Raw genomic sequence first — 14,122 nt, forward strand, 5'->3', positions numbered from 1 at the left:
TTGGAGGATCCCAAGTTACATCTAACGGCTTTGTTTTATTCTCCCACTGTTGTAACCTTCTTTTCTATATTCCATTATTTTGAAATATACTTCGAACACATTGTCATTTTTACCACCTATCATTATTATATTTTATGCTATGTCTTGAAAACATTGTTTTATTATATTGGCGACGAGTTAAAAAAAAAATTAAGATGAACGATGAACAATTCGCATTATTTTTACATGCACAACAAAATCAGCAAGAACAGATTTTACAAATCTTGAAGTTGTTGGTACCAGCAGCTTGCAATACAACAGCCAAGAGCGTGACGAACGACTCTTTTACAAAACATGATACGGATAACAAGATAAGTATAATCAAACATTTCAATATGGATAAATACAATCCAGATACATTCAGAATTGACGATTACATTGATTTTTTCGAAAACAAATGCAAAATTCTTGATATCGATAACAGCGACTTACAGAAAGATTTGCTTCTGAATTTACTAACACCAGAGATATTCCACGAATTAAAAGTAGCTTTAACGCCTGATTTCGATATAGCTACATACAGCGAAATTTGTAACAAATTATTAGACCTCTATCGCATAAAAACGACGAGGTATAGAGCCTTAACAGAATTTTGGAATTGCACTAGAGAACAAAATGAAACGATGGAACACTATGCAAACAGATTAAAAGGTCTTAGTCGGGATTGTGGCTACACTAATGACTTCCTGGAACGACAATTACGTGACCGCTTTGCCACTGGATTGAATCATCCAGATTTAGAAACTGACTTGAAACAAAAATGGCCTGATTTAGTTCAAATGGTAGACGGAATACCAAGAGAAGTAACCTTCCAACAAATTTTTACAATCTCTCAATCAAGAGAACAAGCAGAACAAGACACACCACGAACAAGTATTAAAAAAATAAATAGGAGCAAAACCAAAACCGTACCATTACATCAAAATACAACACGAAAATTAAATCCAATGCATTGTTTACGCTGTGGAAAGAAAGAACGGCACAGCCTATCACAGTGTTCAGCCAAGGACCATATTTGTAAAGAATGTAACACGAAAGCACACTTTGAGAGTTGTTGCATTAAGTCTGGACGGGCATACATCAGCTATTCAGAAGGGAGCCGAAAATCAATTAAAAAAATAACAAGACCTCATAAGTCCTCAACATCATCATCATCATTTATCAGTAATAACGAGGAAGAAAGCGATGATGAAGTTATCTGCAGCGTCTTGGGTACACGTAAGAGAGAATGCAAACAAATCGATGTACGGATCAATGACATACCTTGCACTATGGATTGGGACCCCGGCTCTGCGTATTCAATTATAAACACGACATTGTGGAAAAAATTAGGATCACCATCTTTACAACCCGCCCCGAAACTTAAGGCCTACGGCAACACAAACTTAAAAACAAAGGGAATTACAAAAGTGACAGTCGAAGTCGACGGACTGCAAAAACTTCTACCTGTGGTCGTAATGAAAAATGCCAAACCAATGTTATTTGGTTTACATTGGAGTGAAGTTTTTGAAATGGAATTTCCAAAACCAGTATACTCCATCAAAACATCAATACCGATTACTCTTAAACAAATACTGGATAAACATTCACAACTCTTTGATGGAAAACTAGGAAAAGTTAACAATTATTACGTAAACATACATGTCAAACCAGAAGCTGAACCGATCCACCTTCCTGCACGGCCTATAAAATTCAGCATGAAAAAGAATATAGAAAGGGAGATAGATCGTCTGATCTCAGAAGGGATAGTGGAAAAAGTAGATCCTAATATTACACCTATTGAATGGGCTACACCCACAGTTAACATTCTGAAATCTACAGGGGAAGTTAGGATATGTGGAGACTACAGAACTACACTTAATCCAGTACTTATTAAACATCCGGAGGATAGGCGGTATCAACTCATTCTCTGGCGTGAAAGCTCAGATGAGCCCATAAAAATTTATGAACTGAACAGGAACACTTACGGGTTGCGGTCGAGTCCATATTTGGCGGTTCGTTCTTTGCGGGAGCTGGCAGTGAGGGAACGGTTGCACTACCCTCGTGCTGCGGACATTTTGGAACGGGACCTATATGTCGATGACGTATGTACGGGCGCCGACAGTGTCGAAGAGGCCTTATCACGCAAGGATGAACTGATCCGCCTTTTGAGCAGGGGCGGGTACGAGTTGAGAAAATGGCTGTCTAACTGTCCTGAGTTGTTGACTGGTTTGCCAACGGAGTTTCAACAGGATCCCCATCTTTTCGAGAATGTCGATAACCCTAACATGCTGTCGGTCCTAGGGATTCAATATCGTCCGATTCAAGACGAATTTACCTATCGGGTGGAGTTGGAAAATCCAAAGGTATGGTCTAAGCGAACGGTGCTTTCCACAATTGCTCGAACCTTCGATCCAAACGGTTGGATCGCTCCTGTCACTTTTCTCTTAAAGTGCTTCATGCAGCGACTGTGGTCTGCTAACCTGTCATGGGACGAGGGGATTGCTGGTGACCTATTGAAGGATTGGTTGAACTTTTTCTCGTCTCTCCCTGATATTAACCACGTGTCAATACCTCGGAAGCTGGTTCCTGCGGGCAAATACAAGGCGTCTCTCCACGGGTTTTCGGATGCCTCGGAACGCGGATTCGCAGCTGCGGTATACTTGCGAACGGTTTCTTCAACTGGAAGGGTTGATATACGGTTGGTGTTAGCTAAGAGTAAGGTCGCTCCGCTTCGGACACGCATGACGATTCCGAAGCTCGAGTTGTCTGGTGCCGCTCTGTTGACTAGGTTGTTAAATCATTCAGCTACTAGTTTACGGTCGGTTATTGATTTAGAAAACACTGTCTATGCTTGGACAGACAGCCAGATAGTGTTGTGCTGGTTGAAGGCTTCGGTTCATACACTTGAAGTTTTCGTGGCCAACCGTGTCTCCCAGATTCAAGGTTCTGAGGTCCCTCTAACATGGAGACACGTGCCTGGTGAGCTCAATCCGGCGGACTGCGCTTCTCGGGGATGCTTAGCATCGGAAATAGTTGATCATCAGTTATGGTGGGGTCCCCAGTGGCTCACCAAGAAAGCTTCTCAGTGGCCTCCCTCTCGCATAGAAGTCCCTCCAGGTCTCGTGGCTGCACCGGCGCAGTTCGAGGATCGAGGAGTGATTCAGGGGTTGGATTTGGATCTGCTCATCAACCGTTATAGCTCCTTGGACAAGCTGGTTAAGGTTACCGCCTGGATTTTGAGGTTTATTCGGAATTGTCGTTTGTCGGTGTCTCAACGCAATATGACACCTGTTGTGTGTCCCATCGAGCGGAAGAAGGCGCTGCTGAAATTAATTGAAGTTGTGCAAGCCACCAGCTTTCATTCAGAATTGAAGGCGCTAAGGACTAAGCGCCCTAAGCTTCGTGGAGCTATCGCTCGTCTTAGCCCCTTTGTAGACGGCCAGGGGCTGATTCGAGTGGGAGGTAGATTAAGTAACTCCAATTTACCTTATTCGGCGCGCCATCCTCTTTTACTTCCCAAGAAGAGCCAGTTAGTTGACCTGTTGGTGATGGATCGCCACATCGCAAATTCGCATTCCGGTTGCAATGCGCTGCTGGCATCCCTCCAGAGGGAATTTTGGATTCTGTCAGGGCGTCGTACGGTTCGGAGCGTCCTTTTCCGGTGTTTACCCTGTTATCGGCTTAAGGCGTCTACGATGCAGCCTCAGATGGGAGATCTGCCTCCAGACAGAGTGAAGAAGATGAGGCCGTTTTCTGGAGTTGGTACGGACTTCGCTGGGCCCTTCATGATCAAGGCTTCACGTTTGCGGAATGTTAGGTTAATTAAGGCTTATCTGTGCGTCTTTGTCTGCCTTTCAACCAAAGCTGTACATCTTGAAGTTGTTGCCGACCTTACAACTGAAGCCTTTATTGCGAGCTTGGATAGATTTGTGTCCCGTCGAGGCTTACCCGAATTGATACGCTCCGATAACGGAACGAATTTTGTAGGTGCGGACCGTTACTTGCGGGATGTAGTAAATTTCTTGAACAATAACCAGGTGGATATTGAAACGGCCCTCGCTCGTCGCGGTATTCGGTGGACCTTCAGTCCTCCAGGATGCCCCCACTGGGGTGGAATTTTCGAGGCAGTAGTAAAATCGGCTAAGACTCACTTGATGCGCGTGATAGGGCAAACCTCGCTCACCTTTGAGGAGTTAACTACGGTATTTTGTAAAATTGAAGCGGTACTTAATTCACGGCCGTTGTGCCCGCTCAGTTCAGACCCGAATGACTTGGAGTCGTTAACTCCAGGCCATTTCTTGATAGGACAGCCACTCAATGCGTTGCCGGAGTATCCCCTCTCGGATATCAAGCCTGGACGGTTGAGGCGATACCAGATGTTGCAGCAGATGTCCCAAGATTTTTGGAAACGTTGGTCCCTTGAGTATTTACATCTGCTCCAGCAGCGCTTTAAGTGGACGGATAGAACCAGTCCCCCTCACGTCGGTGACCTTGTGTTGGTTAAGGATGCTAACCTGCCGCCACTGCGTTGGCGTAGGGGGCGCATTGTTAATCTGTTTCCCGGTAAGGATGGGACCCCTCGGTCTGCAGAGGTTCTGGTCGGGGACTCGGTTCTCAAACGAGCGGTCACAACGTTGTCCCGGCTGCCAGTTGATTAGGGACAGGTAGGGGACCTGTCCGGGCGGGTGACTGTTCGAAACCAATCCGTTAGTTTTTGAATTCTTACCACGGCAACACGGGTCGCGATTTGACGGTGCCGTCGCGATTTGACATCTGGCACTTTGTCTTGCTTCTCGAACGGGACGGTACCTGTATATTGACGGTCTACGCTAAAGTTGTGTATCATCGCTAATCCTTATCCATTCCTGCCCCATACCCTTCTCCCTAAGTGATACGGCGTGAGAAGACGAAGGCATCGGTTCCGGTGAGTGATTGCATGATATTTTGTTAAAATAGTACACACGGCGCCGCGAATCGCGGCACATGTTCGACGCGCACCTCGTGCTGGTTTCCGTAGCCCTAGGCTGCCACGAGGTCGCTGGGTTCGAATCGAACAATTTCTTGGTAGCCACCCAGTTCCAATTTTCGATCAACTACGCCAAAATCTCGCAAACGGTAAATTATTTTCAAAAATAGACCTTAAAGACGCATACTTACAATTTGAAATAGCACCGGATTCGAAAAAGTACTTGACGTTGTCAACACATAAAGGGTATTTCCAATACAATAGAATGCCTTTTGGAATATCGACTGCTCCTTCAATTTTCCAACATTTTCTGGATCAACTGCTAGGCGATATCAGCAATGTAGCTGTATATTTTGACGACATAGCTATAGCAGGGAAAGATCTTTCAGAACATTTACAAACTTTATCTATTGTATTCGATCGCTTACAAAACGCTGGCCTAAAAGTTAATTTAAAGAAATGTAATTTCTTACAGAATCAGATTGATACTTATGAGGCAAGGACGCATCGTTATACCTACAGCACTCCGAAAAGCCATTCTTACATACCTTCATCGAGGACATCCTGGCATTTCTGCTATGAAAGCACTTTCACGTTACTATGTTTGGTGGCCTAACCTTGACGAAGACATAGAATTATTTATCAAGAAATGTACCAGATGCCAACAGAACCGCCCTTGTAATCCTGAACTTCCTGTATTTTCCTGGTCCATACCAGAAGAAGTATGGGAGAGAATCCATATCGACTTTGCTGGACCGTTCGAAGGATCGTATTGGTTGGTATTGTGCGACGCTCTCTCCAAATGGGTGGAAATACGACCGATGAAACACATCAACACCAGATCACTTTGTCTTACATTAGATAACATATTTTGTACATTTGGCTTACCTAAAATGATTATATCCGATAATGGACCTCAATTTACATCTTATGAATTTAAAGAATATTGCACAAAACAGTCTATTTTACATGTCACATCATCTCCGTATCATCCTCGGACAAATGGGCTGGTAGAACGTTTAGTCAGAACATTCAAAAATAGAATGGCATCGGTAGACAACACAAATATCGAGCGCCGACTATTAGAATTTTTGTTTACATACAGAAACACTCCGCACTCGTCCACTGGTAAATCTCCAGCTGAGATGATGTTTGGAAGACAATTGAATTGCATACTTTCCAACATTCGGCCAGACAAAAGAAGATTAATGCAGTATTTACAAGTAAAAGAAAATATTCGTACCACATCACCGAGTTACCGACCAAGTGACCGAGTATATATTAAAACACGCAATGATAAAATATGGGAACCAGCGGTAATTACATCCCGAAAACATAAATATTCATATATTGTTTCAACACCAGGAGGACTAGAAAAACGAAGACATGCTGATCACATCAGGCCACGCGAGTCCTCCACCTCAGAAACCCCGAGGAATGAAAGGGCGCATTCTTCTATGCTGGCGGCGACTGCTTCTCCAGACATTGGAATGGAAACAACAATTAGCGAAAGGCTAACTAAAAACAAGAATTCGGCAACAGTACCATTACCTACACCGCAGTCGCCTGAATCCGCACAGATAGGTACCACACCCTGCCTATTTCTACCATTAAGCAGTAATGCGTTTCTGTTTGAAGGGTGGGGCAGTCGTTGCTACTATACCGAGACTTTAGAATTTATATCTCAAGATGGGCGGTGGCATTTACGTTGTAAATGTCTGTGGGCCCCAGTAACCACTTAACACCATGTGGGCTGTGAGCTTGTCCACCCACTTAGGAAATAAAAAAATTAAAAGTTTTTGAATGGGCTAATTTAACAAGTGTCTACGTGGGAAGAGGTACAGAAAGTGCTGGATCTACTGATCACACAAGAGTTTATTAGCAGCAGCCAAGTTAAGAGTCTTTGATGAGTTTCCAGTTATTTCCCACTTTGCGATGGATGCAAAACTCTCTGACTGGAATACCGAGAATTTTTCTACTGAAAACCGTTGAGTTGAATTACACAGTAATGTGTCGCAGTAATGAAAGCTATTTTGATTACGAAAACAAATATAAATAAATCATCTACTGAGCTCCACACGTATCTAAGAACAAGACCCGTAGTTTTGAAACAAAATTGTTCGGCCGACAAATACAAAAATACGACATAAAACTCAAACCATTACTGAGGCTTAGTAAGTCATACCTACTATTTTGTATTTAGTGCTTTGATTATTTTGTGTTATTCTATCTTCTATAAGAAAATACTTGTAAAACACTAAATACTTTTTTTTAATTCTCTAATTCCGCAGATTTCCCGCTTTGACAAACAAAATAAATGGTCACGTTAAGTATGTATGTACTGTGGCCTCTTTGCCTGTGTAATGGATGACAGTGAGTACAGTGACACGACAAAACGACTCATGTTATTTATTTAGCTGTGTGCGGTGCAGGACTTTCCTAAAAAAATACACATTAAGACAAAAACTGCGTATTGAAATGTTTTAAAAATGTTATCATTGATATTATTGATGATTCTTTCATTGATAGCTTTTTTAATCACTGATGAACTTATTCATAAGTTAAAGAATTTATTCATAAACGCCGGCTTATATGGGATCGATTTATGCAAGACTGATAAAAATAAAATGTAAGTTTCTGTAATTTTTTTCAAATAAAGAAATAACATTTATTACAAAATGTGATCTAAAAATATTAATTAACCAATATTTCAATCTTGCAGACCAGAGGCCTTAGGTGTTGTATCAGGATGTGTCTTCCTAATAACATGTTTTTTATTTATTCCCATAGCGTTTGGAAATGGATTAATGGATACACAACATTTTCCTCACAATGAAGTAAGTTCAACAGATGTAATAAACAATATATAAATAATCATCAATTTAAAAAACAAATATTTTATGAAATATTAGTATTATGTTGTATAAATACATTTTTATAGTAACTTATTTAAATTCTCTTGCGCATTACTAAAGTACAATGATGGTAACTACAGATGTTATTTATGCAATTGGGCGGTTGTCATTGGACAAAAATATCTAATTTTTTTATAGATCATCTCTAAAATATTATAGTTTTGTCATGTTTCTGTTTTATAGTTATAATCAGATTGATATGAGAAACAGCCTCAGGTGAATAAACATGAAAATGAATGTATGATAAATAGCTGCATCTTTCATTCATTTCTCAAATGAAGTAAAACATCTATCTTATAGATTTTTTTAATTTATCATGTAGACAGGTGAATAAGCTCATATTTGGTATTAAATGTTCAAAGCCCATAGACATCATGATGTGACTGCCATCTGACCTCAAAACTTAAGATCTCTCTAAATTGTTTAGTAATTATGCATATTATAATTTTGCTGGTTTGATTGTAATTACCCATTATTCCTTTATTGCCTTCCATTCCATTCAACACTTTTTATGTTATTTATTTAATTTATTTCCATGAATATTTAACAAGTATTCCATCATTATATTTATATTCTAACACCTTATTGTTCATTGCTAAAATTTGCAATGCTCATACATACATTTCTAGATTTAATATTCTAAAATCCTATGAACATTTCAATCAAAGTTAATAATTAAAAACCACCAAGGCGTTGGCTTTATTTACTACATTGACACAAATATAATTGTATTTTACCTAATCACTTTTTCCTTCTAAAGTGATATTATCCTCCACAATATAATATGTATATATCTCATCAAAATAATATATTATTTACACATACCTAATGTTTATCATTACAGTGATAGTAATAGTAATTCATATTAATATTAATATTCAACTTTGGCTATGAGCTGATAGTCTATGTTGTATATGAGATATAAGGGAGAAAAATTTTCAAGCCGTGACATAAAAGTGTCCATTTCAAATCCTGCATTAGAAAATGTTTCATTTATTATAATGATTATTTAATATTTGAAAAATAAGAGACAGTGTTTTTCATTTTTAACCCAGTAATAAGATTTAAAAATCTTTAATCAAGAAGTCTAGAGGAGAAACAAATTAAAAAAAAAATATGGAGAAATATGTAGAATAAGATTGTGCTCAAAGGCAATGTTTGGTAATACTTTAATAAAATACTTGTTAATTTTAGTTTGCAGAATTTCTGGCAGCATTGTTATCAATTTGCTGCATGCTACTTCTTGGATTTGCTGATGATGTGTTAGATCTTAGATGGAGGTATAAACTTGTGCTTCCAACAGTGGCATCATTGCCATTACTTGTGGTGTACTATGTCAACTTTAATTCAACAACATTCATAATACCTATACCATTTAGATCGTGGTTCGGAGTTTCTGTGAATATTGGTAAGATTTAAAAGCAGCACTAATTGAATTTTTTATAGTTTTACTACTAAAAAAGATTGATTCTTCTATTTACACCAACATTTTTTGTAGTAGTTTTAATTTAAACCTACTATAGACATTGCTACCACCATGCCTCTTCATGTTAACTGTACAAATTTGACAAATTTCTGGAAATATGATGTCAAAATTTCAATATTGTAAAACAGCTGTCATTAGTATAACCTTTATAATAATATGTATAACTGTTTGCTAACAGCAATAGGTAGAATGGTAGTAAACAGAAAACTGACAATGTCTTTACCGTTCTCATTCCAGGCTTTTTGTATTATATCTATATGGGTATGCTTGCTGTCTTCTGTACAAATGCAATCAATATCTTAGCTGGAATTAATGGTATAGAAGTAGGACAATCATTTGTCATTGCACTTTCCATTGTGGTATTTGATATTATAGAACTTCAAGGAGACCAATACAAGGCCCATACATTTTCTCTGCATATAATGATACCTTATTTGGCAACAACACTAGGACTGTTAAAACATAATTGGTAAGTATTTTATTTTCTTCAGATCTTTCTTTTAAACACACACTTTAAATGTATTTTATTTTTTCCAATATGATGTAACTTGTTTATTACATGTGTAGAGATTATAATGGGAAATGTTCTCGCCACTTTCAGGGCGATTATTTCTCTTTAATTTTTTCCCTAGGTGGGTGGACGAGTCCACGGCCCACCTGAGGTTAAGTGTTTACTGGAGCCCATACACACCTATAACGTAAATGCCGACACTCATCTTGAGGCATAAGTTCTAAGATTTGAGTTTTTACAGTAAAATGGATGCTTCACCTTTAAAACTGAAACACATTACTGCTTCACGACAGAAATAGGCAGGGTAGTAGGCAGTACCTACCTGTGCGGACTCACAAATCGTCCCACAAGCAGTAATTACGCAAATTATAATTTTGCGGGTTTGATTTTTATTACACGATGCTATTCCTTTGCCATGGAAGTCAATCGTGAACATTTGTTAAGTACATATTTCATTAGAAAAATAGATACCGGCCTGCGAAATTTGAACACCGGCACAAATGCACCGATACGAATGTACCGGGAGTACAACCGGGTGGACAACTACGATTCAAGGTTACCGTCCCATCTTAATCAATGCTGCGTATATGTTGGCCAAGAAAAGACCCTGGGATCTAGACGTGATATGATTCCGCTGAGATTGAGCGGACTCGTGACTAAAATAAGGAAAAGGCGTCTTTGGGCCTTAATGTTACTTGGAAAACGTGACTCTTGGCCATACTGGGATCACGGTGCACAGATGTCGAGCCCCTTGCAGGTTTGCCAACCGTCAAGGTGCCATCTGCATGTACTAGGTGAACCCTGATGGCGGACGCTTCACCTTCCGACTTACTAAGGTGCTTACCGGGCATATTTGAATATGAATCAGGGGCCGAAAACTGACTGGAAAAGTGCCACATTCTCGGCAACGACGTGATCATTACAAAACTTTCGCTTACTGTTTGCTCTGTATGGAAGAGGAAGACATAGATAATGGCCATTAAAAAAGTAAAAAAAATAAAATTCACGGCAGAAATGGGCAACGTCACGTTTAGAGAAAGCTTTGTTGGCAATCGCCTTGCTCACCAGTCAAAATATTCAGCTCCCCGCTCTGCGGATATTCCATTCGGCTCCTGCCAGAGTAGGCGGTGGGATGTTTCTGAACACATGTGAAATGGTCTAGATAAATTCGGATAGCCGGTAGAAATCTGGCGATCCTATCGTTCACGAATGCTGGCTTGCTACTGATAGAGTGGGGGCATAACTTGTGCGAGATGACGCCTGCCGTGACCTTCTACCACGATCATAGTTCTCTCGGCTTTTTCGAACCCTTGGGCAGAAAAGCGACCTAAGGCTTAATGAATCTTCGACGCTCACATATAAATTTTACATTAGCTATTTCCAATATTTAGTCCTTTCACTTGAAAAAGAATGATTTATCGTCTGCTTTTATAAAATACCTACCGTAATTGTTAAAAACTGTCACCTCCTTCGGCCCGTATTTGTATTCGGCCGATATTAATTACTACATAGTACATGTTAAGTATATTTTGTTGTTTCAGGTATCCATCAAGAGTTTTTGTTGGTGATACGTTTTGCTATGTGTCAGGGATGACCTTTGCAGTTGTAGGCATTCTAAGTCATTTCAGTAAAACTGTTTTACTTTTTTTCTTGCCTCAGATTATTAACTTCATATATTCTGTCCCTCAATTATTTCATTTTATTCCATGTCCAAGGCACAGGTTACCAAAATTTAGCGCCGAAACAAATTTACTCCATGCCAGTAGATCTATTATAATAAAAAAAGATATGAATGTTTTTACCAAAGTAATGCTTCAAATTTTAACTTTATTACGCCTAGTTGACTTTACGGAAGATAATGAAAGTATAACTATAAATAATATGACTCTTATCAATTTATTTTTAATTAAGCTCGGACCAATGTCTGAAGTAATGCTCACCAAAAAAATTTTGTTATTTCAAATTTTATGTAGTTGTGTTGCTTTCGTTATCAGATATCCCTTAGCAACTTATTTTTATGATAAATAAAATTAAGACGAAAAACAAAGAAATATTAAGATAAATTATTTTTACTAACTTTTAACTTTAACCTATTGCTTTCACTGTGTTCGGAGATGTTAGTTAAAGTCAAGATACATGTGTACAATACATGTGTTTTGTTACACAAAATACCTTTAATTTGTACTGATAATCTTCACAGTAATGCATAAAAATATTTGAGAATTTCACCTACAAAATTAATCGTCTATAGCCACTTGCCGTATCGTAAATCTTCTGAAAAATGAAATTCCGATATGGTAAAATATGTCATAATAAAAACCGTAACGTGGGTGTTAGTTCAAGAGACCATGTTTTATAAATAATTGAGTAAACTCATGAAAACATTTTTTTTTATTACTTAGATGTGTGGACGAGCTCACAGCCCACCTGGTGTTAAATGGTTACTGGAGCCTATAGACATCTACAACGTAACTGCGCCACACACCTTGAGATATAAGTTCTAAGGTCTCAGTGTAATTACAACAGCTGCCCCTTCAAACCGAAACGCATTACTGCTTCACGGCAGAAACAGGCGGGGCGGTGGTACCTACGCGTGCGGACTCACAAGAGGTCCTAACACCAGTAATTATGCAACTTATAATTTTGCGGGTTTGATTTTTATTACACGATGTTATTCCCTCACCGTAGAAGTAAACATTTGTTAAGTACGTATTTCATTAGAAAAATTGGTACCCGCCTGCGAGATTCGAACACCGGTGCATTGTTAGATACGAATGCACCGGACGTCTTATCCTTTAGGCCACGACGACTAAACTAAAATTTCAAATATTGAACCAGTTTTCACCATGATTCTGTGACGAAAAATTGAAAACCACTATCAATCACTAACATTATCCTACCACAGGTATCTACGAATCTACTAAATAAAAGAAACGTTCAACATGGAACTTGTCTATTTGCCGCCATAGCAGTCGTGCGTTCCGGGCTAGAGTGAGATAGTCGTTACATAATACAATTAAGATTCCGTATCTTATAGTTGGACACGTTGGGTGGCCCCTGCCCGGTGGACAGATTTTTTGACAGATGACTTGCGGTGATGTGTTGGTAATGGTAGCCATACACGTAAAAATATACTTGTGCAAGTTTAGACTTGCACAAGTATATTGTCACCCCTGAGTGACCACAGACGGCTCCAATATGATTGAACGATATCATTTTTATGAAAGTGAGCAGAGCATCCGGGTGTGTCGATGGACAAAGCTTTGGCAATAGTTGGCTTAATATTCGCTACCAAAAAACTGAAAAGACTTAAAAGAAATCGAAATATATGGTGTAAAGACTGGTTAAAAAAAGAGAGCATTATGCGCACATCAATTTTAAAATTTTAAACAAATTTTAAACGGCCGTCTGGTGTAGTGGTAAGTGACATGGTCACTACATAAGGGGGTCGCGGGTTCGAATCCCGCTAAGGGAAGATATTTGTATGATAAATATAAATGTCTTTCCAGGGTTATGGGTGTATATTAAATATATGTGTGTATAATAAAAATATTATATTTATTTCCGTTATCTGGTACTTGTAACACAAGTTCTTTACGAACTTAGCACGGGACCAGTTAACGTGGCGTGATTGTAAACAAAAAAAATAATCTTAAATGAAATAATATTTTGCATAGACCGACTTCATTTCTGTAAATATTAATAAATTCCTCTAAATTTTCTCGAACTCCATGTCTCTCACTCGTCATTTTAGTGCGCTTAAACCGACCGCAGTACGTGCGCACAAGCAGGCGGTCACTATAGTACTGTAACTTTGAACGCCGGCATGCCACACACGTTCAAGTAAACTTGCGCAAACAGGAATTTGCACAAGTTCGAAATCGAAAATTGAAACTTTTTTAAACATGTACAAGTCTAGAAATTTGCGCAATATTTTTCCAACACACGTTACTGCATACTTGTACAAGTCTAAACTTGCACAAGTATATCGTTACGTGTATGGCTACCATAAAGATTGGATGCGGAAGGCGGAGGACCGTTCATTGTGGCGGACTATGGGAGAGGCCTACATCCAGCAGTGGAGAGATACAGGCTGATGATAATGATGGTCTTAAAGTGGATGGCAGCATTCACGTTGTGATGTACATTATTACGGTCTCTGGAACCACTCAAACTTTGACGAGCCATGAGCTTGTTAGGTGCATCCCAGTAGTACTCCATAC

The 14,122-nt window shown here is 39.1% G+C and overlaps 1 protein-coding gene across 4 annotated transcripts; it reads left to right on the forward strand.

Annotated features, from left to right (window-relative positions):
• The first annotated feature begins 53 nt into the window (after positions 1–53).
• Positions 54–11,962, forward strand: LOC101740964 (UDP-N-acetylglucosamine--dolichyl-phosphate N-acetylglucosaminephosphotransferase). Of its 4 annotated transcripts, XM_004925490.5 has the most exons (7): positions 4,789–5,762; positions 6,093–7,161; positions 7,279–7,616; positions 7,778–7,824; positions 9,097–9,310; positions 9,626–9,857; positions 11,441–11,962. In XM_004925490.5, the coding sequence occupies exons 3-7, from the start codon at positions 7,580–7,582 to the stop codon at positions 11,925–11,927; spliced, it is 1,017 nt and encodes a 338-aa protein (XP_004925547.1). In that variant the 5' UTR covers positions 4,789–5,762; positions 6,093–7,161; positions 7,279–7,579; the 3' UTR covers positions 11,928–11,962. The 4 variants fall into 4 exon arrangements, with proteins under 4 accessions (XP_062527498.1, XP_062527499.1, XP_004925547.1 ...); XM_004925489.5 differs by lacking the exon at positions 4,789–5,762 and having other exon boundaries at positions 7,710–7,824; XM_062671514.1 differs by lacking the exons at positions 7,279–7,616; positions 7,778–7,824; positions 9,097–9,310; positions 9,626–9,857; positions 11,441–11,962 and having other exon boundaries at positions 54–5,762; positions 6,093–7,062.
• The last annotated feature ends 2,160 nt before the right edge of the window (positions 11,963–14,122 follow it).

This window comes from Bombyx mori, chromosome 12 (assembly GCF_030269925.1).
Source record: "Bombyx mori chromosome 12, ASM3026992v2".
In the NCBI taxonomy this organism is placed as follows: domain Eukaryota; kingdom Metazoa; phylum Arthropoda; class Insecta; order Lepidoptera; family Bombycidae; genus Bombyx; species Bombyx mori.